This window comes from Emys orbicularis, chromosome 1, assembly GCF_028017835.1.
Source record: "Emys orbicularis isolate rEmyOrb1 chromosome 1, rEmyOrb1.hap1, whole genome shotgun sequence".
Taxonomy (NCBI): domain Eukaryota; kingdom Metazoa; phylum Chordata; order Testudines; family Emydidae; genus Emys; species Emys orbicularis.
In genome coordinates this window covers 208,953,585-208,980,615 of record NC_088683.1, presented here as the reverse complement: position 1 = coordinate 208,980,615, position 27,031 = coordinate 208,953,585, and the positions used below count along the sequence as shown (strand labels likewise).

General features: G+C 40.6%; 1 protein-coding gene across 1 annotated transcript; it reads left to right on the top strand.

The window, feature by feature from the left end:
- The first annotated feature begins 291 nt into the window (after positions 1-291).
- TMPRSS3 (transmembrane serine protease 3) lies at positions 292-26,761 on the top strand. The gene is made up of 13 exons (XM_065423216.1): positions 292-309; positions 1,514-1,658; positions 4,180-4,290; positions 5,478-5,594; positions 7,453-7,576; positions 9,510-9,635; positions 10,195-10,238; positions 15,767-15,932; positions 17,536-17,705; positions 20,490-20,585; positions 21,698-21,840; positions 24,514-24,666; positions 26,744-26,761. The coding sequence occupies exons 1-13, from the start codon at positions 292-294 to the stop codon at positions 26,759-26,761; spliced, it is 1,431 nt and encodes a 476-aa protein (XP_065279288.1).
- The last annotated feature ends 270 nt before the right edge of the window (positions 26,762-27,031 follow it).

Sequence of the window (27,031 nt, the reverse complement as noted above, 5' to 3'; positions counted from 1 at the left end):
GAAAAGGTTTACAAATACCACAATATTACCTTACCTGATTACACTGATTAAAAGGGTTGCTGAGTTTTTGCCTTCCTGGTATCCATAGCTATGTCATCCTAGGCTACCTGATATCTACGACCAGGTTGAATTACACAGACTACAGTAATAATGTCATTTGCTACAGTGGTTGAGCCGGCAATTCTGGGTGGTTTGATGAAAATATTTCCTGAGTGGACTGGTTTAATAACAACTAGATTTCCCTCTGGCTTATTACTATAATGAAAAGAGAACATATTTTTGTTTTTAACCATGACGTCTCAAGAAGAGGTGAGTAACACCCTAGGCCAGAGTAAATAATGATTCTAACATTTTGTAGCTGTATGTCATGCATCTTAATGCTGTTTTATTTCCAGAGCAGCAACACATTTAGCAATGAAGGTATTCTTTAGGTTCAGAAATCATTTGCAGAAGGATGCTCTTTCCTTATTTCTGCCCTAAAAACAGCAGTTTATATAATGCCTCTTGACATTTTTATTACCAGGAATGTCTAGTATATCTGATAAAATAAGAGAAAAGTTGTATTTTGATAGGTAATGCTTGCTAGATGGTGAAAAGATATTCTATGTTCCCTAAAAGTTGGTGACAAAGCTGAATTATACTTTGTCTAAGGCAAAAATTTACTGGGCCTGATATTGTGGATTTACAGCACACTAGCTCCTCTGACTTTAATGCATTTACTCCTGATTTACACCAGTGTGAGTGCAGAATCAGACCCACTATGTCATTGATTATACAGAGCCTACCGGACCAGATACCGAAGTTTTCTGTATCCTATCTGTATCCTATACCTTCATGTTAATTTTAAAACATAAGGTTTATTTACCCAGAATTACATTTTAATTTCAGTTTGTGATCTGCATACAACATTCAAAGGTTCTTCAGCATAAGCTAAATGGGAAGTCCGACAGATCAGAGCAGGCGTTGCACAGTTCGTAACTGGGAAGTCCGACAGATCAGAGCAGGCTTTGCACAGTTCGTAACTTGTACTTTCCTTTACAGTACTTACAGTAGCAATTAAAAAGCACCCTGTGGAAAATGCTTTGACATTTAAAGAAGGAACTTATCAGAATTTCTTGATGTGGTGAATGAATTACTCTAAATAACTGTGGTTATAGGCAGACTCAAGCAACATTTTAGTTTCAGTAAATGGCTGGTTAATGCTTGCTAATTAGCGGTCCATTTGTGCAAGTTGCTGAGTGCCCCGACTCTCACTGAAGTCAAGGGGAATTGCAGGAGCTCGTCAGTAACACACAGGAGGCACTCAGCATCTTGCAGGATGAGGCCATATTTAGGCAAACAGAGAGCAGGCCTGAAAGCTGTCCCTGGATTTGCTTTGCGGTTCATTCCAAAAGTGTGCGCAAAGCAGGGCCCCTCAACAAAAAAAATCATCACCAGTAGAAAGGCACTGGGGGTGGTATGAGGAGAAAGAGCAGTTGGTTTTAAAAGTGACTTCTGTTCTTTGTTGGTCCAGGTACTGGAGACTAATCCCAATACTGGAAATCCTGAAATCACCTCTGTTACTGAAGACAAATTGCCAGTAGCTGAAGTTCATTTTTTCTACAAAAGATTTTTCAGCATACAACAAGCAAAAGTAGATCCCAGTGCAAATGGACTTGGTAGGGATTCTACATACATTTGTAATGTGTACAGTCAGGGGTAATCAATGATTTTTTGTCATCATCCAAATTTATTGGTGAAGGTCCAGACTCCAGAGAAAAAAATAATAACAATGATAATAAGTAAATAAAAAGATTTCAGGGTCCTTTCAATGGCATCTGGCTGTTCAGATTTGGCCTGTGGTCTGCCTATTGACTACCCCTGGTTTATGTAGTAATTTAGCCTTGCAAAACGATACTTACACAAACAGGGTACATTTTTTTTATTGGTGAGAAAGTAGCACTTATTTTTTTCACTAGCTTCCTCAGGGTGAGAGTGGGTGAGGACATTTTTTGCCTGGGCGGATATGTTTCCATGACACTTTTGCAAGGCTGCATTATTCATAAAGTTTCATCCAGGTTGTAGATTATTTGTTTCTTACTTCAGATATGACACAATTCTGAATGTTTTATATGAAACCTTCCAAGTCTGGAAATCCATATCATTAGAAAAAGGCAATGCAGTAGAGTAGGTCACGGATAGCACAGTATGCATTTTGGTTACATTCTACAGGCCTGATCTCGTTCCCATTGAAACCAGTGACAAAACACACATTAACTTCAATGGGAGCAGAATCAGACCTAAGGTCATAGGTAAAGCAATATTAATTTATGCATAGACTGTTTATGACAGCTCTGCAAAATATTCATTATGACACCAGAAGCCAGATAAAATGTACCTGATTTCACATTTTGTTTGTCTATAAGAGATTCGCTCAATTTCTACTGAACAGGTTTGAGTGAAATTGGATTTGTTTTGTTGTGATTTTACATGAAACTGGATGAAACTCAGCAGTTTTGTCTGAGCTTCAAGTTTCTGCAAATCCAAAATTCAAAGGTAAGTTTAGGGGTAGGGTGGGCACAGCTGCATGAATCAAAACCGAAGACCTCCTGTATATGTAAATGGCACCTTTCTATTATTTACACTTGCTGTGGCCTTTGTATGTCAAACCAGAATAATTATATATATATATTTTTTTACACAAAGCCATCCATTATGTTCAGTGGAAACTGTTGCCTCTCTTGTTGATCCACTGGTATGGATTCCTGTTCTTTTATCTATTTCACAGGAATAGGCTGCGCCTCTATTCCTGCCTCTACCATTGATTTGCTGTGTGACTTTGACCAAGTCAATAAGGCTCAATTTTGCAAAAAATCGCTTCTAATTTTGGGTGCAGTTTTCTACATCTACATTTCTAACTCTATTGCTCCAATTAGCCTTGCTTCAAAAGCCAAAAAATTAGAGCTTTATTCTTGCCCTGAACTTTTGCTTTCTTCTGCCATCTCCTTTATATGTGGGCCTGTCTATCAACTCTTCCAAAACACTGGCCAGTTTTGTCCTTCTCTTGATTCTGTCCTGCCTCTGTTTCAATCTTTAGCATCTCTTATTCACTTCCAGTCTTTTGCTCTGAATCTTTATTCTTCAAACTGTAGGGAATGCAGTGTGCTGCAGCTAGGCTTACTTCCTCACTGTCACAAGTGGAGCCATACCACCTCCTTCCTCTTCACTGGATTTCAGTTGTCCTGAATACAGCACACAATGTAGCATCCATCCAGAGATGATGGTAACAGTGAGCCTCAGAAGTACTAAGCTGATACAGGAGAGATTCAGAAGACATTTTCGGCAGAAGTTTTCATAAAAGTGACATTCAGAGCCATTAATTCTTTGAAGAGAATTTTTTCCCCTCCATTTGAGAGTTTTATAATCTATTCTAAAATTCTGAGTAGATCCTACACTTTATCCTACACACAATTCTGAATTTTCTTTTCTCAGCGTCATTTCACTCTTTAGAGAGAGACATATACTTTTTATCTTCCTGATCATGAAAATCAGAAGGTTTAGAAGTCAAGTTTTGAGTTCACTGGGGCTTAGCCTAACCAAGGGGTCGGCAACCTTTCAGAAGCGGTGTGCAGAGTCTTCATTTATTCACTCTAACTTAAGGTTTCGCGTGCCGGTAATATATTTTAACGTTTTTAGAAGGTCTCTTTCTATAAGTCTATAATATATAACTAAACTATTGTATGTAAAGTAAATAAGGTTTTTAAAATGTTTAAGAAGCTTCATTTAAAATTAAATTAAAATGCAGAGCGCCTTGGACCAGTGACCAGAACCTGGGTAGTGTGAGTGCCACTGAAAATCAGCTCGCGTGCCACCTTCGGCACGCGTGCCATAGGTTGCCTACCCCTGGCCTAACCACTCAGGGCCTGATTCTAACCCATCAAAGGCAAAGGGAGTCTTTCCTTTGCTTTCAATTGGCTATGGGTCCAGTCCTAATGTGCAGCCCACCCCTTGCAAGGTTCCGAATGCTCTCAACTCCTTACACAAGTTAGTCGGCACCTCAAAGGATCAGGCCATGCCATGAAATGAATAGAGCTGTTACTACTTGAGTCTATTTTAAATTTAAAAAATGTGTTCACTAAAAATCCAAGTGTGTTTATTTCATAGAAGCTGCTGTTTCTCACTTTTCTTTTTGGTTTCTAGGAGCTATCCAGCCATCATCGAAGTGCCATGTTTTAGTCTCACTAAGGTTTCTTCCATTTATCCTTGTTTTATTACTTGTAGTAATCCTAGCAGTTGCCATTGGCCTGGGTGGTGAGTACAATTAGTTATTTATTAGGTTCTCAATTAACCATTCAAGCACTCAATTTTTCATGAGTCTCTTACTGAGAATGGAATTAAACTGCCACCAAAATAGTTTACTGAAGTAAAAAATCCTTTTGGTGTGATGACTTGAAATTTTATTTACCTGTATGAACAAAATTGATCTGGCACACAAGAGAGACCATTGGCATAACCTACATTCACAACACTGGGAAACCTGAAACAGTAAGAAACCTTCAAGGCAAATACTGTAATTGAAGACATAACTGACTGAAAACACAGACGTCAGTGATTCGACACAATGATCCCCATTCAAAAACCAAACATTTAAGCAGCCTGTGTGGTTGAGGAATAGAGACTGGATGTGGCTTCAGACAATGTCATTTTTTGTCCTGTATGTCTCTTATATACTAACAAAAGACTGACATCACTGTGTTTGAGTGCTCTAACGTCCTTTCCCCCAACCCAAAAAGATGAGACCAGGAAAAAGAATGAGCTTAGTTGCAACTGGAAGGTCACACCTGCACAAGTGCAGACGCAGAATTTGTAGTGCTATAGCGACACCTTCACATCCAGAAAATTCATAGACTTACAAGGCTGAGATACACATGGGAGGAAACAACTCTGCACTGCAGCTCTGAGGAGGTTCTCCTTTCCTTCTTTGCTGATGTGGAGCCAGTCATATATACCAGACCCAGAAGCTCTCCCTAGAATGAAACATAAACTGGGGATTAGAGAAGTTGGAAAGGAGCCATAATTGACAACAATGCTGTTTCACTATACACCTCTACCCCGATATAACGCTGTCCTCGGGAGCCAAAAAATCTTACTGCGTTATAGGTGAAACCGCGTTATATCGAACTTGCTTTGATCCACCGGAGTGCACAGCCCCGCTCCCCTGGAGCGCTGCTTTACCGCATTATATACAAATTCGTGTTATATCGAGTCATGTTATATCGGGGTAGAGGTGTAGTTGCCATTACCAATGGATAAATTTAACAGCATTGTGTAGCAACCTCCAGATTGTATTTCAACATTCCCAGAATACAAGGGTTGTCTTTTCATAAACAACACAAAAGTGGGACTATGTAATCAAAGTAAGAAAAAAAAATACTTCAAGCACACAAATTACTATCCTGATGTGATCATGTTAGTATGTTCTCTTTAATTCCTGGCAGTCCAGTACAACTGCATTGGGAAGTTTCGATGCAGATCGTCCTTCAAATGTATCCAGCAATCAGCAAGGTGTGATGGTGTCTTTAACTGTAAAGGAGGAGAGGATGAATACAGCTGCGGTATTTTTTATTCTATTATGAGTCACTACTAACTTTTCTTGGCAGCAGAGCGTGTGCCATGTTATAGCAAAATGTGGGGATAAGAATGGATGAAGCAGGGGAGGTGTTGTGTTCTACAGATCATCCCCTGATCTATTAGACTCATAGACTTCAAGGCTAGAAAGGACTATCGTGATCATCTAGTCTGACCTCCTGCACATTGCAGGTCACGGAACCTCACACACTCACTGCTGTAATAGACTCCAACCTCTGGCTGAGTTACTGAAGTCCTCAAATCATGATTTAAAGACTTCAAGTTACAGAGAATTCACCATTTACACTAATTTAAACCTACAACGGACTTGTGCCCCATGCTACAGAGGAAGCAAAAAAACCCCAGGGTCTCTGCCAATCTGAACTGAGGAAAAATTCCTGCCTGACCCCATATATGGCGATCAGTTAGACCCTGAGCATGTGGGCAATACCCACTAGCCAGACACCTGGGAAAGAATTCTCTGTAGTAACTCAGAGCCCTCCCCATCTAGTATCCCATCACCAGCCATTGGAGATATTTGCTACGAGCAGTCACAGATCGGTTACATGCCTTTGTAGGCAGTCCTCTCATACCATCCCCTCCATAAACTTATCAAGCTCAGTCTTGAAGCCAGTTAGGTTCCCCCCCACCCCACTGATTCCCCTTTGAAGGCTGCTCCAGAACTTCACTCTTTTGATGGTTAGAAACCTTCACCTTATTTCAAGCCTAAACTTGTTGATGGCCAGTTTATATCATTTGTTCTTGTGTCAACATTGGGTCTTAACTTAAATAACTCCTCTCCCTCCCTGGTATTTATCCCTCTGATGTATTTATAGAGAGCAATCATATCTCCCCTCAGCCTTGTTTAGCTTAGGCTAAACAAGCCAAGCTCTTTGACTCTGCTCTCATAAGGTAGAGTTTCCATTCCTTGGATCATCCTAGTAGTTCTTCTCTGCACCTGTTCCAGTTTGAATTAATCTTTCTTAAACATGGGAGACCAGAATTGTACACAGTATGTGGGACTTCTCCCTGAAAATCTGGTCAGGAAAAAAATAAACTCCGAGCTGTATTATCTCCCTCTGGGCCCACTCTGAATCTTCTGCTAAACAGCCCATAGAACCCAGCCTTTAGAAGCACTGCTCCAGCGGAAGTTGTGCTGGCTCATGGCAGGTGGCCAGTAGAGAGAGCACTGCAGCTCCCAAAGTTGTATCTCCATTTTCCCTCCACAGTCCCCAAGATCCCTTCCATCAGAGGTGATAATGCAAAGAGATCTCCACAAAGGGATCCTTGGGAGATCAGGCTTGAAGTGATGATCAGACATGTCCAATCCTATGTTCCTACAACTAGGTCATGCTGCTAATACAGCAACAATTACTTTTAATTACATTTTTCAAAGCTACTCAGCTTGGGCTTGATTTTTGGAGGTTCTGAGCACATGCAGCTCCCATTGATTTCAAATGGCATTCACTTGCCAAGAAACTCTGAAAGTCAGGCCATTAATCTCTCTATTACTGCTAGAATTCTGGCGACAACGTTCTGAAGCCATGTCCATTTATGGGGGGACTTGCCAGGTACGTCAGGCTGTACTGGTGAAGCTGCATTTGCTGGGTGTCCCTTGGTATATTGTCGAGTAGTGAAGGAAAATCAATTTTCTATTTGGAAAAAGATACAGGTGAATTATCTCAAAGAAACAAGTGTTCAGAAGAGACAAGTAATACAGACAGAATGAACCAAGAGATACCGAAGCCATGGTGATTTGCTTACATTGTTTTGCACTTGATAGATTTCTCAGTGGTTTTTATTAACTTCTTATTGGTGCTTTTTGTGTTTTTCTGAATCCCTCAGTCAGGCTGAGTGGAAAGAAGGCAGTGCTTCAGGTGTTTACTTTTGGATCCTGGAGGACTGTCTGCTCAGATGACTGGAACGATGAGAATGGAAATGCTACATGTAAACGCTTAGGTTTCTCAAGGTATTGAATAAAAATGTCGGAGTCTCTAAATGACATTTTAAATAAACTTCTATGGTGAGAAGTGCTACTTGCCAGGCTTGGACACCCCCTGAGAAAGCTCTATCTACTGCACAGACCAGCTTCATTCTTGCAGGAGACAATTCAGTATGGACATTTTAATGGCATTCCCTATAATGTGACCAGAATGCTTTAAGTTATCTTGTATAATGAATCTACTCTGATTTTTATACAGTGTTAGTATTAATGTAAAGATTACTAAAACAAATGATCACAGGTATTAGGATAAAATACTACTTCACTATTCAACATAAAAGAGGTGAAGTCAGGAAGTTTTATTTTCAAAATAGACTACAGAGTGGACGGACCAGCACCAAAGAGACTGCTTGAATAGGAAAATCCTCCTCTCATTGATAGGAGCCACACTGCTGGGGCTAGGAAGGGGATAGTGGAGTGGTCAGAGCTATACTTCCTGTTGACGTAGGACAAGATGGCCCAGGATATGCAACTGTGTTGCACCTTGGGGAGCAAATTGGTGTTCCCAGAAGCTGGGACTGGATGACAGAGGATGGATGACTCGATAATTGACCTGTTCTGTTAATTCCCTCTCAAGCACCTGGCATTGGCCACTTTCAGAAGACAGGATACTGGGCTAAATGGACCACTGGTGTGACCCACTATGGCCATTCTTACGTTCTAATGAGCAGGGTCTCTGGCTGGCAGATATGATAGAAGGTAGCATGCAAGCTAACCAGTTAGGGATCTGCTCATGCCCTTATTTGTCAGACAATGCCCCTTTGGGGCTGTGATGTACCAACCGGCACAGTAACAAGTTCCTATTAGGTGCTAATGCTTCTGTGCTGCTCCCCAGCACACCTGCACAGCAGACAGCAGGATGTGGCCCTAAGGAAATAAGAGCCTGCTGTGCCATGCTGCTGGAATGTTCACCCCCAGATTCAAATTTCACCACAAAATGTTTTTTCACCGAACTGATATTTCCTATAAGCTGTAATGCAGCAGATACTGTCCACCTCTATTCAGTCAGATCACATGCAACAAACTTCAGCCTAGAACTAGGGAAAATACAGCAAAAGAGTTTCATGGAATATTGATTCAAATTTTAAAGTAACTCACCTTGATTGTGTTCCCACCCCTTCTGTGTTTGCTTCCCATGAATATCCTAGCAAATGTGTTTACTTGATGGAAACTGAAAAATTTAAGTGACTATTGGAGAATATTTATTAAAGGTAAAATTTGAAAATAAGTGAGTATTTGCCCCAGAAAACTGATTCTAAAATGTACACATATCTGATCGGTACATAAATATCAAGTGACTTAGTGTCCAATTAAGTATAACCAAAACAGCTTGAATTTCAGTAACAACTATTCAGAATGAGCTAGTCACAAGTGATCTACAGACCAAGAATTATTTGAAAAAATCTCAAAAAAAATTCACACTCTTCTCTGGGAAAATTTGTAAACTGAAAGAAAAGCAAAATTTGTTGAATAAAAAAAAACTCGTTACATTTTTTTTATCTCCCTACTATAAAAACTATGTCTTATTCTAGAGGGAGAAGAAGAAATGTATGTTAGTGTTACAGAAAATGTACTGACCAATTAAAGATAAAAAGTTCAGTACAAAATTAGAAGTAAAACCTATTTTCTCTGCCAATTTAGGGAGTCTGTTCGGTTCTCAGTGTGTGTGTAACTTCCATATGTATTAATGGCAGTTCCATGCAGGTATGATAAGGCAAATAGCCTCCTTTGTGAGAGATGACTGTATTGCTTTATATGCTGTTAGTATCAGACTTTATTTACTTTATTTATTATCTTTACTACTTTGAATCTTTTAGTAATACCCCCACTGAATCATTTAAAAGTATTATTGGAAATTCTGTATCAGCAAGCTGAGTTTATTTTTTTTATTTTTTTGCAGTTACATAAGTTCTGGTTACCTGCCTGTGGCTGCAATCGAAGAGGAGTTTAAAAGACATTTTGTTTTTGTCAGTCATTGGTCATCAGCTGAACAAGTGACAGCCTTACATAATGCATCATACTTAAGGTATGTTTCAGATTGTTTAGTTAAATAGAGGAAACTTACTAAGCAAATCAGAGTATATATGTTGATAGAAATGGTCTAAGTAACGGAATAAGAATTGTTAATAGATTAAGTTTGTTGGCTTATTTTCTCAATAAGTTACACCTTTTCTCAGGCATGCAGGCCTTCATAAGTGTTTCATGCTGTCAGATAGCAGAGACCCAGGTTCAGTGGCAGCTTCATTACTTGTTCCCCAAAGAATGAGAGTTCATGTGTATTAGGGGCTTGAGCCAAAGCCCATTAAAATCAAACTAAAGACTCCAATTGACTTCAATGGACTTTGGATCAGGCCCTTCGTTCATCTGTAGATATATTCTGAAATCTATATACTCATACAAATGCACATACCTACACACACAGGGTATTTCTGCATGCATATATATATATGTGTGTGTGCTCACATACAACATTCAGTGTTTTTTCTTTTAATTAGACCCTAAATATGAAACCAGATATATATCCCAGAAATTTGAGAAACCAAAGAGCATGCTTAGGAACTAATATTACTGTCTTTTCATCTTAGAGAAGAGTGTACTTCAGGCAATGTAATCATCCTAAAATGTTTGGGTAAGTGTTTGTGAAAGTTAAAAGTAACAGATCAAAAACTGTCTTCAATTAGATTCATTTCAGTTGGCTAATGTGTGGGGAATGAATCTAAGAAAATCCAGGAGTATATTGCCACGTTGTAAACAGTGAGTAGTGTTTTTGTGATGTCCAGGAAGAACTGCCTTCTGTAAATAAAGTTTCAAGGAAGGAATTATAGAAGGTCAGAGATGAAGATGTGGGGTGAGGAGGCAAGTGATGGGGTACAGGAGCATATATGGGGAGGATTTACGTACAAGCAAGGAAGCAAATATTTAAGGATACTGAATGTGTTCAGTCAGTGGATGGATATTATAACTCCAGCTAATTGTCACTGGGGAGGAGAAAAGGGAAATGTTTGTCTTACCTGTGAATTTTCATTCTAGGACCTTTCATATCAGAGAGTCTTTAGTGTGGGGCCTTCTCCATTTCCATGGCAAACAGAAGCAGACCAGACTTCGCTGTAAGCATGGGTGTGCAACCGCCCCTCAGGAAGTGTTCACTCTAACAGCTTCCAAAGCTGAAAAATACTATACAAGTTTAAAAGTGCTATTCAATTCAAACCATCTGCAGCAGTCTTAAAATGAAATTTAGGGATTTCCTAGAGGAGCACCCTCCTTCCCTTTCCAAACTACTTATAAAGTGAGTAATAGCCAGAAAAAAACTTGGACATAATGCAATCCTCTGAGGGAGGGTCAGGCTGTCTGACATGGAGCACCCTCAAATGAAAATTCACAGGAAGACAGAATTTTCCCTTTTCCAGACCCCTCCATGTCAGACTTCACAGTGGGATGCAGAAAGCAATAAATCATCCCTTGGAAGGGAGGCAGGATTCAACTTACCCATGAGGAACTGAAAAGAAATTTAAAGGTTACTGGGGCACCCCTTTCCATAACATTCTATCAAACACTGCATCATCTGGGAGAAGGAATTTGCCCTGATAGTGTTGTAGAAAATGTGGATGGAAGATTCTGCAGTACTCTTACAGACCTCTGCATAAGATGAATGTGATCTCTCCACTCCACAAAATCACTATTCTTTTCAGAGTGCATAGTAATGAGAAGAGTTGTACCTGAGGCTTTGAATGCCTGTGCTATATATCCTTATTCCCTACTTGGCTCTGCTCATATCTAACTTCTCTACCTCCTTAAGATGTTTGGATTCAACCAGAAGGGCAACAATACCACTTCCTATTATATGAAGAAGATTACATTGACCTTGGGGTGATAATCTTGTGGTTCGAGGCCTCCTTAATTACCATATTTGACAGAGTGTTTCATTGTGCACGCCAAGCTCCAAAATCCCCTTTGTCGAAGAGGTGGCAAATAGCCAAAAGATATTTTCAGTGAGAAGAGGAAGAGACCTACCGACTGTGAAGCTGAAATATGGTTTTAATTAGGACATGTAGTACGCAGATTAAGATCATGACATGAATCTGCATATTGCTAGAGAACTGATAAGAGTAGTTAGTCTTCAAGAATCAGTTTATGTGATGGTAATAAGAGATTCTCATGGGTTTCTTACAGTGCAATATGCCCGCAGTCACTAACTTGTCTTTCCAAAAACAATTGTTCTTGAGCCTCATGGTCAGGCCATCTTGTAAAAATACTAGAATGTCCTTTGCTTCAGCTTACTTTGCTCTGATATGTGTCCCTTGTAACACCAACATCTAAATCCCAAGTGATACATAGACATCAGACAGAATTTCTGCCAAGACGGTAGAAGGGTGTTGGTTACCTTCTTAGAATGACTGTAGCTCCTTCCTCTCAGCTGATGAATTAGGCAGGACTGGATTTTAGTTTAGGTTAGGTCCTGGTTGCACTGTGTTTTGTTTGTGCATGTGTTGGCAGTTTGAGAAGATGTTCCAGTTACATTTAAATCAGGTCTGAGAACCAGGACCTGAGAGTTAATGAGGAGGTGATTATTTTCACAGTGGCTTATACCTTCACAATCTCCTTTACCATCTTTACTCTCGGTGGCAGGGGAAGGGAGTGGGAAGACATAAAGGAGGCCTTTTAGCCTACTTCTGAGATAAGGGGACCACAGCCACTGTTTTTGAATGTCTCTTCCTCATGTAGTACTTCTTTTGGTTTTCTAGCGGGTCTTGGATGCAAATAGGTTCATCATTAGGTTTCACACCTGGCCTGTGATATGTCAAAAGGCCAGATGGTCTAGACTGCATTCCATTGGTTTCAAGTATCAGAGGGGTAGCCGTGTTAGTCTGGATCTGTAAAAAGCGACAAAGAGTCCTGTGGCACCTTATAGACTAACAGACATATTGGAGCATAAGCTTTCGTGGGTGAATACCCACTTCGTCAGATGAATGTAGTGGAAATTTCCAGAGGCAGGTATAAATATGCAGGCAAGAATCAGTCTAGAGATAACAAGGTTAGTTCAATCAGGGAGGATGAGGCCCTCTTCTAGCAGTTGAGGTATGAACACCAAGGGAGGAGAAACTGCTTTTGTAGTTGGCTAGCCATTCACAGTCTTTGTTTAATCCTGAGCGGATGGTGTCAAATTTGCAAATGAACTGAAGCTCAGCAGTTTCTCTTTGAAGTCTGGTCCTGAAGTTTTTTTGCTGCAGGATGGCTACTTTTAAATCTGCTATTGTGTGTCCAGGGAGATTGAAGTGTTCTCCTATAGGTTTTTGTATATTGCCATTCCTAATATCTGACTTGTGTCCATTTATCCTTTTACGAAGGGACTGTCCAGTTTGGCCGATGTACATAGCAGAGGGGCATGCTGGCACATGATGGCGTATATTACATTGGTGGACGTGCAGGTGAATGAACCGGTGATGTTGTGCCTGATCTGGTTAGGTCCTGTGATGGTGTTGCTGGTGTAGATATGTGGGCAGAGTTGGCATCGAGGTTTGTTGCATGGATTTTGTTCCTGAGTTAGAGTTACTATGATGCGGTGCGTGGTGAGAATATGTTTAAGGTTGGCGGGTTGTCTGTGGGCGAGGACTGGCCTGTCTCCCAAGGCCTGTGAAAGTGAGGGATCGTTGTCCAGGATGGGTTGTAGATCACTGATGATGCGTTGGAGAAGAGTTATATGGACTCTGGCTATTGGGCCGCACTGCTCCAACGCTGGGATCAATTTATATGGACTCTGGCCATCAGGGCACACTACCCCGCCCAAGGGGTGATTGTGTGGAGAGAGGACATTAGGACGCATTGGGCTGCCCACAGAGAGGCGAGCAGGCAAACTTGGGAGTGGCGAGGTTCTGACACCCCATCCCCCCCGCCACAAAGGGGCAGTGCAGTGCCAGGTCCGCCACAGGAACCAAGACAGATGAATACCAACATCAAGAACCAAGGCCTAAATCAGATTTCAGCATTTAAGTATCTTGGGGGCTGTTTAACAGCAAATGGAGAGATCGACAGAGAACTGTAAGCAAGGCTGCTGCATGTGTGGGAAGTCTAATGCAGGATAAGTGAAGTGATTTGTAATAAATGGATGCTCAGACTACTTAAGGGACAACTATACAAAACCCGGGGAAGAGCAGTTCATCTGTACTGATCAGAGACATAGGCGACCAAAGAGAGGCACTTGAGAAGACTTGACACCATTGAAATGAGATATTTGAGGGCAGTGAGAGGGGGACATTGTTGGACCATGAACAAAATGATGTAATTAGTACTGAGACCAAGGTTTGCAATATCAGAGAGAAGTTGCAAGAGAGGAATCTGTGATGGTATGGGCATGTACAAAGAATGGATGAAGGTCCACTTCCTAGACACCACGGTACAAATAAGTGACGGTCACGTTAACACCACCCTATACTGAAAACCCACCAACCACTATGCCTGAAATCCCATAGATGCTGAAATTTTGTGAGTGCTGTAACTGGCTCTTCCACTTGTTTGCTCAAAGTCAAGTTTCTGAAGGCTTTTAGCAATGATGAGAAGGTTATTGGACAAAGATAGGCATGTATCCCTTTCACTTGAAGGAAGGGATGACATGGCATTTGTGAATACCATGTAGACATTATGAATCCAAAAAGGGAGTACTCTGTATTGAAAATATTATTTGTTGTAACAGAAGCTAAAGCAGGGGTTCTCAAACTGGAGGTCAGGACCCCTCAGGGGGTCACAAGGTTATTACATGGGGGGGTCACGAGCTGTCAAACCCCTCTTTGCCTTCGGCATTTATAATGGTGTTAAATATATTTTAAAAAGTGTTTTTCATTTATAATGGGGGTCGCACTCAGAGGCTTGGTATGTGAAAGGAGTCACCAGTACAAAAGTTTGAGAACCACTGAGCTAAAGTATCTCTGCGTGACACTCCCTGATCATATCTTCAGTAGTTCTCTAGGATGTTTATTTTCATATTCTGAAATTTTGGGAAGATAATGCTGTAATGATGGACTTCAGTATTTCCAGCTGGAATATTTATCACTTTGTGGGTATGTCATGGTTTCTCTTTGTAGCATAAAGAATCTTGTGACCTTACCAAAATATCTGTATCTCCACAGAACTGGTTCTGTTATTGCTAAATGTATAGCAAATTGCTAGACTATACTTGTGGTTCGTTATTAAGAATGTTTAAGAGACCAGCTAATCAAGCTTAGCCAAAATTATTGTCTAAAGACAAAGCAGTACAATACAGAAAGGAAAGAGTTAATATGTTATGTTAACAACCACTTGTGGGAAGGGGGATGTCCTGTGGCCTTCTCAATCACCTGGGCATAGACCTGTCTATGAGCAGGCGTTTCTTTCTTCCTGATTGCGATGGGGGAGCCTTGCCTTCCCTTGAAATTCAGGAAGCTCCAGTGAAACTTTCCTGCTTCATCTGCAAGCTGTGGGAATAGGGGTCCAGTACCTGAGGGAGAGGCAGTGGGGACTTTGAACTTTACTCACAATGCTCTACAATGCAGACTTTGGTCTGGTTTCAGTGAAGGGAGCTTTGATGTGGCCTGCTCTACTGTCTTGGTGGGGACCTCACCCTTAGGAGAGCTTGAAACTGGTTTCACGGTGGCCTGTTCTACTGCCTTAGCCTGGATCTCACCCACAGCCCAGCTGGGAGCTGACCTCCTGTGGTCTTCTGGATGTCTGCCATTCTGAGGGGAGAGAAAACCAAAAGAACGGGGGGGGGGGGTAGTTTGTTTGTTTTGGGGTTTTTTGAGTTTAGCAGTTTTAAGGAGAACAACCTTGAAGCCAATGATGGAGAAAAAAACTACTGGGAGACATTTAGTTAAAATCTTTTAAAAATCCTGTGAAAGCTCTGCTCTAAAGGGAGCCCTGGAGTCTGCTGTGTGTACTGCTTGGAGGCACAGAATTCTGGGGAGTTCTTCCTGAGGTGTGGTCCTAATCCCAGGCTCAGAGCCAAGACATGGTCCGCCTCCAGTTGGAGGATGGGGAACATCAACTGCGAAGACTGTCTGACATGGAAGGGACTGAGAATAGCTGGAATTCAGAAAGTAAGGAATAAAGTTGCATTTGACACAGATAGGATTGTGCTTACCATGTTTATAATACTCTCCCAACCATTCTTTCTTCCCATCCATGCAGAGTGTGGTACTAGGTCCAGGTACTCCTCCCGTATAGTCGGTGGAAATGCATCATCGCCCTGGCAATGGCCTTGGCAGGTCAGCCTTCAATTTCAAGGATTCCATCTGTGTGGAGGATCCATCATCACCCCATGGTGGATTGTCACAGCAGCCCACTGTGTTTATGAGTAAGTATCTTATCTACTTACCTTGTTTAACTTTCATATACCAGGCTGTGACAACTTGAGGGATAGTTGCTTTCACGCAGGGGAAGGATAATGGAAACAGAAGGACAAATGACATTGAAGAACAGTTCTGCACAGGAGCGAAGTGTTATCCTTATTTCACTTGCTCCTGTGAAAGTATCTCACCATGTTACTGTATAAAGAAGGCACCTGTTGAAAAAATGCATACACTAATAATGGTCCAACAGTTGTGATATCAAAATCTGAGGTCACATCTGGGAGATTGGGCCTGATTTTCAGAGGTTCTGAACACTCAAACTCCTTTGGATATAAATGAGAACTGTGGGTGCATAGTACCTCTGAACAAATCAGGCCGTAGGCCAAAATGGCTAACCTTGGACACCTGAAATTAGGTATCTAGTGTGCAGTCTAGTGTGCAAACTGTAAATGGGTAAAGACTTGCTTAGATTTTTCTTCTTAGAGTAACATTAAACCTGTGCCCCTTCTTTATGTGTAATGAGAATAGTCTCCCAGTGAGAGATCTTGTTTGCATGCCAGCATCGGAAGGCTCCCATCCTTACTCCTAGGAACTCACAGGTTAAGGATTTGTGATTTGTTCAATATTTCACAGAGAATCCGTAGTAGAGCCAGGAACTGAACACACGTCTCCTGCGCCCCCATCCAGCAATTTAGCTAACCCATAATTAGCATCACAGGCTAAATCCTAGAAGATTAGATTGGAATTACCGCATGCCTTGAAGGCCAACAGACATGAATGACAGAACTGAGTTCCAGAATGAAGGTCCGTCCACTGAAAATGCCCTGCTACTACCCTCTTAAATAAATCTAGTGACTTACTTTGAGCACCCTAGCTGGTCTCAACCACTCTGGTGTCACACAGGGAAAGAGGTGGTTTTTCAAGTAGGCAGGATGCAAAACCGCATAAGTCTATAGAGAGAATCAAGATCTTAAACTGCATCAAACTGATAGGGAGCCAGTGCAGCCTTTCGAGCACTTGTATATATATATACACATATGTGTATGTGTACTCAGCTAGTCACTGTATGCAGAGGCGCCATCTTTCTAAGTTGCCAGGGGGTGCTCGACCCCCTGCCCCAGGCCCTGCCCCTACTCTACCCCTTCCCCCAAACCTCCGCCCCTTCCTACCCCTGCCCCGCCTGCCTCTTCCCACCCCCGCTCCGCTCCACCCCATTCTGCCCCCTCCCCTGAGTGTGCCCTGCCCTCGCTCCTTCCCCTCCCTCCAGGGCCTCCTGCACACTGCTGAACAGCTGATTGTGGCTGGCGGGAAGTGCTGGGAGGGGGGGAAAGAGCTAATTGGAGGGTGCAAGTGGGTGCTGAGCACCCACTATATTTTTTCCGTGGGTGCTCCAGAGCTGGAGCATGGAGTCAGCGCCTATGACTGTACATATGTTTATTTATGAAGTGAAGTTTAAAACATGGCTGATATTAACAGACAGCTAGAAAAGTATCATAGATTATAAATATTCCAAGTCCTATAGCTATTCAATTTTGTATGCAGGCACAGTAGACAATTTTAAAACTTGACATTTATTAAAGTTTTCTCCCTCCTGCCTCTTTGTTTCAGTTTGTACTTGCCTAGCTCATGGAGCGTGCAGGTGGGCTTTGTGACTCAACAAGACACTTCAGTTAATCCATATTCAGTGGAAAAAATTATATACCATAGAAATTATAAACCCAAGACAATGGGGAATGATATTGCACTGATGAAGCTGGCAGCACCACTTGCTCTCAACGGTAATTTTTTCCCCTTTGTTTTTTTTTCTCTTTTTTTTTTTTAAATTAAAAGCTAGGAGTAATTTCTAGTGATACAGGCCAGAAAAGCCTCTGAAGCACAGATGGGCTTGAATCAGAACACTGGGGAGAAATCCTGGCTCCTCTAAAGTCAGTGCAAAACTCCTGTTGTCTTCAATGGGGAACCCCCAATGAGTTTTGGGGAAGTTCAGATCCAATCCACATCCAAACACTGCAGCTCAGGGGTATGTCTATAATGGGCCTTATTACAGGAACCCCGAGTCAAACTTCTGGAGAAGTTTTGATTTGGATCCAAACTGGATCTGAACTTTGAAGGGCAAACTCCTTTCTACTTCAAAGCAGTTGCAAGGCAGAACTGTCTGCTCACACTTTATCATCTCATAAGCCATGACTCAATGCCCATTAAAATTAATGGAGAAAGTCCCACTGATTTAAATGGGTGTTGGATTAGGCTCACAGTATAGATGGACTAGTCCCAAAATACCTAATACTAGGAGATATCCTCTACTTAATACAGGGTTCTCAAACTGGGGGTTGTGAAGTTATTATATGGGGGGTCACGAGCTGTCAGCCTGCACCCCAAACCCCACTTTGCCTCCAGCATTTATAATGGTGTTAAATATATAAAAAAGTGTTTTTAATTTATAAGGGGAGGGGGTCGCACTCAAAGGCTTGCTGTGTAAAAGGGGTCACCAGTACAAAAGTTTGAGAACCACTGACTTAATAGATTTCAGAATAGCAGCCGTGTTAGTCTGTATCCGCAAAAAGAACAGGAGTACTTGTGGCACCTTAGAGACTAACAAATTTATTAGAGCATAAGCTTTCGTGGGCTACAACCCACTTCTTCGGATGCATATAGAGTGAAACATATCTTGAGGAGATATATATACACACATACAGAGAGCATGAACAGGTGGGAGTTGTCTTACCAACTCTGAGAGGCCAATTAAGTAAGAGAAAAAAAACTTTTGAAGTGATAATCAAGCTAGCTCAGTACAGACAGTTTGATAAGAAGCAAGTGTGAAAATACTTACAAGGGGAGATAGATTCAATGTTTGTAATGGCTCAGCTTACTATGACTTAATAGATCTAATTCACATGGAAATGAATATCATTAAAAGACACAAACTAGTCTTTAAAAACATAGCCAGTCCATTTATATACTTCTTACAATGGTCACCATTTTAACACATGAATATCAAAGCTATGTGGGCTGTTGGAAATCACACAGAGGGAGGAAGCTACTTATCTGAACCGTTTATTCTTATTCTTCCAAACTAGTTTTCCATCCCTGGTAGAAATGAGCTCGCCTCTCACCCTTCCAGCTCACAGTTGAGACTAAAGTATGAAGTTTATGCTGCCTGTGCCCCTGCTGTACTAATGTCTGTGAATATATGGAGGTGTGCAGTGCCCGAGGCTTTGAATCTGGCACTTTTCAAGAGTATTAACATTTCAAAGAAAAGTCAAGACAATTAAAATAAAGTGATGCATTTAAATTAAAAACAAAACAAACATCACTCTTACTTTCAGATCAGGATGCCAACTTCAGCTGACATGGCTGGTGAACCAAAATACAGAACCATTGGTAAAAAGAGCATTGTGCTGTTTTCAAATAATCTACAAATATCTCCCCAAAGAGGACACCTTTCTTCTAGTAGTTCTACAAATGTTCTCACTTCTCATTGCCATGATTTCTAGTTCCCCAACTGGCTCTTCTTTAGAAACCATATCTACTCTGTGGTTAAATAAAAATTAAGCTTCAGTTTTTTTTCAAAATCTCAACTACCATATTTTTTAAAAAAAATTTAGGATACTATCAAGTTTATAAGCATTCTGCAGTACATGACTATCTCTGAAATGTATTCACAATATGATCAGAACAGCTGGAATGTATCTAAAGGGAACTTGGAAGGCTACATACTTGTGGCCAGATGCTTTGCACAGAGATAATTTCATGCTGGAGAACTGAACTGTTTGTGAGCCCCTGAGTGCTACTGGTATTTGTGCAATGGAACTTCCCTTTCTTACTGCCAGTTCATTTAAACATGTTGCGATCTGCAGCTGCAGACATACAGTGATACCACAGTCACTGGTAAAGTGCATCAAATAAATTGCACAACATTCAGTGCCCCAAATCCTAACCCTATATATTCAGCTGACTGAAGAAAGATAAAAGCCCATGCAAAGCCCCGGCAGTCTAGTCAGTAGAGGGCAATGGTGTGCTCCCATAACTTATACATAAGTTACTAAATATGTACTTTAGCAAGTGAAATGGTATAACACTGTTTTTAGATGCTGTTTTGGATTTTGCACGTGGGAGGAGACTATTCTATTTAGATGGATTGATTTTCATTACATGTTTACTTTGAGACAAATCTTGAAGCCTTTACTCATGCATAAAACTCTCATTAAAGTAAAGGCTGAATAATAATTTAAAAAAAACCTTTCCAGATCTGGCATTATAGCAACTTTAGAGCTGTTCCTATCAAATGCCCATTTAGTGCAGCTACAGCTTTTCTGAAGTTACACTTGTTTTAAACATTTCAAGACATATCCCCCGCTGAGGATCTGACCCAATTACTTTATATGTAATAATAATAGTACTTAGCTCTTATATATATATTTCATCAGTAGATCTCAAAGCATTTTACCAAGGAGGTCAGTATCAGATATATGGAATAATACACATCTGAACACAAGTACCACTCTGCCCCCATGTAGGTCTTCCTCTGCGTGTTTTAAGAGCAATTGTTTCTTTTTAAATAGGCCTGATAGAACCGATTTGTCTGCCTAATTTTGGTGAACATTTTCCAGAAGGGAAAATGTGCTGGATATCAGGATGGGGAGCTACAGCAGAAGGAGGTGGGTATTTTAATGTCCATTATAAATTATATGCACTAAAAAAAGTCATGTGGAGTAAGTACAGTGTTTGTCAGTTGCAGTATACAGCATTAAATCTTCAGAAAAATCTGGAAATCAAAGCTATTCCTAAATATAGCAATAATCTAGGGTAAAATTCACCCATGTGCAGAGGGTCCAAAAAAGGCATATGCACCACTTAAAGCCTCAAAGTAGGGTTATGCACAGGGCTGAATTTTATCTCTAGCAAATACTACCCAGAGTATTATTAATTTACCTAATTTGATTGGTTTCATTGTTTCTAACCTCAAGTAGAGGAAGTACAGCATGATCCAAGAACCAAATGTACATTGTCTACATTGATGTACTTTAGAGCTGGCTGGATAACAAAGAAAATGTGAATTTACAATGAATCATGGGCGTCATCATATTCATCAACCACTGGATGAATCACTCCATGAAAGTGAATGTTTTTGAATACTCACACTGTTCATTAATCACCTCTTTAAAATGTTTCAATCATTCAGTCAGAGAGCAGAAACACTACGGGACCTAGGTAAAGCCAAGGTGAGAGGTGCCCTAGGAAAATCAGAGGAAGGGAGAGAGGCAACCAACCACACAACGTGAACAGCAAACAGTCAAAGCAAAAGGCTTGTGAACAACACCTATTGTGGAAACGATTTATCCAAACAATTTGGTCAATAGTTACCAATTATGTATACACTCAAAGAAAATTAGGCTTATTTGCAAATAATTTGCTAACTAAACAGGGGGCTGAATTAACAAGTATTGTTTGTAATGAATAGTTTGACTAGCTCTGAAGTTCTTTATATCATCATCAGTTGTCAAGTTTGTAGAGCCACATAATGCACAACTTTCATGGCTATATGCTGTAGCTCGTTATTGGGTAACGTAGGCAAGTGACAGGACGTCTAGATTTCCTGTTCGTGTATTATCATGTTAAGGTTAAACCATATTCTTTTATCCTTGTCTTGCTAATTCTTCATATCCTTAAACTTTTGTTCTTTACTATAAGACATTGCTTTCAAGAAAAGAATAGCACTGTAAAAACTGTAGGACTTTAAAAAAAGAGAATTATCTATGTTTTTAAACAGGTGATACTTCAGAGACCATGAATTTTGCTGGTGTTCCTTTGATTTCTAATAAGGTTTGCAATCACAGGGACGTCTATGGGGGAATCATAACTTCTTCAATGCTTTGTGCAGGTTTTTTAAAGGGAGGTGTGGACACCTGCCAGGTATGGAAGTTTCTTAACTACAATTGTATTGGTTAACATTGGTTGTAAAAATAAGAGTAATACATTATCAGGAGACAACTCCCTTCCTTTTTCTCAGGAAATATTTGCAGATATTTACTATGTGTGTATAAGAGATACTGTGACTGTTTGTATTCATAAAGTATGGCTCCCTTCCTTCTTTTAATCTGTGTACTTTACCGGCTACAGGAGAAGGTAAATTTACAGTTCCAAAGAAAAATGTACTTAAGATATTTTCAATCTTCTTTTATGTGCTTAAGCATGGTCCATCCACTCTGTGCCCTGCTCACAACCATTGGCAAGGTAAAGAGTTCTCACTTAAAATAGTTCATAAGAGCTGCAAGGTGCAGAAACTCCTTGGTTAACATACAGCAACAAGAGCATTTGAGAAATGGAAATGTGTAAATCTGGAAGAGAACTAGATTTGGAAAAAACTAAAACTAGATAACTCAGAGGATTGGTAATGAACTATGGAGTCTTTCGCAATATCTATAAATCACTGGCTCAAATCCAGCCCAGGTTAGTGATCAAAAGTCATTAAGTATTTGTATTATGGTAGCACCCACAAAAACAATAAATTACAAAGTGTCTTTACCAAAGAGGGCCACTATGTGGCCAGTGATCATAAGGATACCGAAAGCTTTGTTGGCGCAGTAAGATCACCAGTGATGGACATAAACTGAACATCCAGCCAGGCTATCTTAAGGACCTAGCTAGAGTTTGATCCGGATGGCCCTTGATCCGCAAGGAGGGTACATCCCTTTGGGATTTGCCCTAGTGATGATGAGCACCCACAATGTACTACTGTGTGCTGTCTAAATATAGAGTAATACTAGTAATACTGCCCTGCCCTAAGAAGCTCACAAATGAAAAGCAAGGGAGAGGGATAAAATGTACCAGTTTACTAGCCCTGCTGTTTGCACTGAATATTCATGTTTGGAAGTAGCATCCCCTGACGTAAAGAGCTCCCTCTGGAACTGCTGACAGTGTTGAGTTAAATAGAAAAAGAGATGGGCTTAATAGATATGGGATAGTTAGAATGCCCTCAAGTGCTGTCATCATTGTTGAACCATGGACATACTAGTAGCACTGTAGATCAGGAATTTGACTATTCACATCTATTATTCTGTGTTCATACAGTTAATGGCAGAATGGGGCTTCAATCTTGGTTAGTTCCTAGACATGACCATAATAAACAAAGGAAATTCTACCCGGAAAGCAGTACTTCAGAGTCACTGGGTCAGGCAGCCCTGGTTGGCAGGTGTAGCAATGCAACTTCATGGATGGCATTTCCAGAAGTGAATCATTCACGATAGGTCCTCTTGGGCCTCAGCATACCGACATGTAAATTGATATTTGTGGATTTCCCATGAACAGTTAGGAAAAGCAGATACCCAGTCCCTATGCAACTCTAAATAGACTCTTTATCGATCTATCCCAAAGAATCCTCAAGTAATCTTTGTTCCAACCCAATAAAGACCTTCAGGGCTTCTACTTCTCAAACCATTAAACAGTGAGAAAATCATGGGGCGACAGTGCCCCACAATTGTAGGAGCACTGAACACTGCTGACATCTGCTCTGGGAGTCTTTGATTTGACTGTTGAATGTAGTGTGAATGCTTAGTAGAGCTGAGCAAAAATCAGAATTGCCATCCCATGAGAAATTCTGATCTTTCAATATTTGTTTTTATCTTGAATTGGGACAATAAGTTGAAATATCAAAATTTTTCAAAGAACAAAGAAGTTCTGAAAATTTTTGATTTGGCACTTTCAACGTTTTACATCAAAACAAAACATTTCAACGTTCCCAAATAGAAATAGTTTGGTTTGTTGAACTGACCCAAAATACTTTGTTTCAAGTCAGTTCAACATTAAACTACATTTCCCTATTATGGTGCATTTTCTTATGGGAATTGTAGTTCAAGTTGCCAGATTCTTCTCTATGGGCCAAGCTCCCTGGCCTGACTACATTTCTGTTATGGCTCCTGTAGTCATGCGACTCCCATTATGCACCATGCCGCTCAGTGAGAACATCGTTGCATCATAGGAGATGTAATCCAGTCAGGACGCTCAGCCCATAAGAGAGAATGGGGGCCTGAATGACAATTCCCATGAGGCAACGCATCACAATAGGGAAATGCAGTTTAATGTTGAACTGACTCTAAATGAAGATTGTTCAACATTGGGTTTGTTCAACAACTCAAAATATTTTGATTCAAGTTGAACCAACTGAAAACAAAATATGCCATTTTGATTTTCCTAATGAAAACTTTCAACAAACTAAAAAATTTCCATAGGAAAATTTTGATTTCATGGAAACTGCATTTTTTGTGAGAAAATCATTCCCATGGAAGATTCCCTACCAGCTCTAACACCTGCTACATCTTTGCACATATGAATGAGAAATGACAGATAAGACTTTTTCACAGTAAAGAGAGAGGTAATTTCATGTGTACTTGTCTACCCTATAGAAAAGCCACTTGTCTGTGAAAATCAAAGTCCCTGAAGTGTATGTTTTTCGTAAGATTCAGAAGGGAGAGGAATTAAGAAACTCTTTTAACCAGTCTTACTTGCTATACTCCAAAATAAATAGCTCCTCTAATTGTTTCTTTTTTGGAGATGCTGACCATTTGTTTTATTTCTTTGGTCCTTCAGGGAGATAGCGGGGGACCCTTAGCTTGTAAAGATATGAACACCTGGAAGCTGGTAGGAACTACCAGCTTTGGGATGGGCTGTGCAGAAGTAAATAAACCAGGAGTCTACAGCCGTACCACCTCATTTCTTGACTGGATACATGAACAAATGGAGGTTTGTTTTTCCCCTCCCATCTTTTGTCTGATAATCAGATTTTGCTCTTACTTCAAGTAGGTCTATTGCTCAGAATGAGAGGACTCCAACAACGCCTGTACAGGCAGTGCAGCTATCTTACTGGGGCAGTCAACATTTTAGTTGTATCTGGGAGACACAAAGAGAATGGCAGGGATGACCACTTAGGGATGACTACCAGGCAATTGCTAGTGGTAGCTGATGATGTGAAGATGTTTTATTTCTCAAAAAGAAAAATAAGCTTTAGCAATAAAGTATATATTTCACTTTTATAATTTCTTACAAAGTGGATTACCAGTTTCTGGACTTTGTTTAAATCTGATATAATTGTGCCTCGGTAATAGCTTGATATATTATTGGTGGGGGTGGTAGCACTGCCTACGATTAAGGTTGCCCAACACTCTCCATTATAAGACCCTGTTTTTCAGTAATTTATAACTTTGCCAATCTCTAACTGCTTGAGTTGAAATTATCCATGCTGGGTGTCTGCCTCAGGCTGAATTTTTTGGAACATTTGAGCCAAAACAGTTCAACCATTTCTGAGAACAAGGCTAGGGGGAAAAAATCATTGTTTTGCTCAAGTTAAAAAATTCTGGTGACCTTTTCTTTGAACTGCTTGATCACCCCCATGCTTTAGAGAAGGAACTTGAAATTTGCAGAGGAGTGGCCTCTGTGTCAGGGATGTGTCTTTTACTATCCCTGTAAAATTCTGCCCAAATTTGGCCAAATCATAGTTTAGCTTTAGAAAAATCATAGTTCACACATGCTGAATAGAGACCTCAGATTTTAGCAGCTAAATTCCCTGAAGATTCCATCTGCACTGACCATGCTATAGCACAGGAGTTTCCCCACAATTGCAGCTTTGGATGGCTGTGGGCTGTACTGGGTACCACACACCTGAACACTTAAGAGTGGAGAGCTTGTCTCTCCTGTGCTCCCAATGTCCCCCTTTGCTGTTTTTCACAGCTTCATCCAATCCATTCTCCTAAGGGTTCCCATTTGAATGGGGCATCATCAAGGTTTAACAACCTACATTGTCCCTGGTCTGGAAGAGAAGTGCTACAGCCCTGATGGCAGATGGTGGATTCTGCATACACAGAGGGATTCAATGATCCAGCAATTTCATAAAATCAACCAGAATTATTAAGTTGCACATAGATTCCCCAAGTTGTCACAAAGACGATACCCTTAAAGGGCTAAACATGGCAAGGCCAGAAGCCATGCACTGTCTAGGGATGTGGCATTTGCATGTACATTCCATTTTCTAATGCAAAACTTCATTTAGACTCAGTCAGACTCGGTCTCAGATTTCTAGAGGAACACACATGCTTTGCTAAACCTCTGTCGGCTGTAGTCATAATGAAATAACCCTATACTACCTGAGGAGAGTCAGTTGTGTTGTTTAATAAGATATTTTCTCAACATTAAGACTAGGTTTTCCACCCCGCACCCTCACCCCTATTAATGACATATCCCAATGGGGAGGAAATGAAACCACATCAGGCCTTGTCAGAATGTAGCTGACCTATTATTAACCTGAATGAGTTACACCCTGAGAAATATTACACATTGCCAATTAAACTTGAATTAGTGAGAAGTGTCCCCACCCTAGCAATAAAACCAAAACCCTGCCTAGCACCTAATACCAACCACCTGCACCCATACACAGTACTTCCATCAGCCCTACTAATGTGCCCTTCAGCCTCCTCATACAGCACCAGGGCTCCCACATTTAGCCCCAGTTGTTCTGTCCCCCACCTTCAGTCCCCAGCAAGGTTGAGAACCACTGAATTAAAGCATTCAAAAGTATCAATGACATTTGGTGAGCAGAATGTTGTTTGTTCAGATTCTCAGTAAATAGAATGGGAGTTAGTCTGTACCTTCTTTCAGTGCAGGGCATATTTTTCTGAAGAGTTCTTACTACGATCTAGAATTAGAGGTAATTTCAGCAGTCATTTACTGTGCCATGTGGATTAAAGAAATCATGTGACTTTAGAATCATTTCATGAAGCAGTAAGATGAATATTTTAAAAGATGCAAAAATGGTTTTTATTTTCAGAGAGAACTGCGAACCTGAAGATAGCACTGATTCACTGAACTTTTGAAACTTGATTTCAAATTCCTGCTCCACAGAATCATGTACCCCATCCCACGGACTCTTATACAGTATTTTATATTAACAGCAATTACTTTCTATCGTCTCTTCATTGGTACTCAGAACTTACTGTATTTAATGAAAAAGAACAATGGTCTCTTCTGGTTGCATTCAGCCCCTTTCAGATGTAAAAGGCAAGTAGGATTTGGGATGATGTGCATGTATGCTTTTTGGCACCTACACGTCTCATGT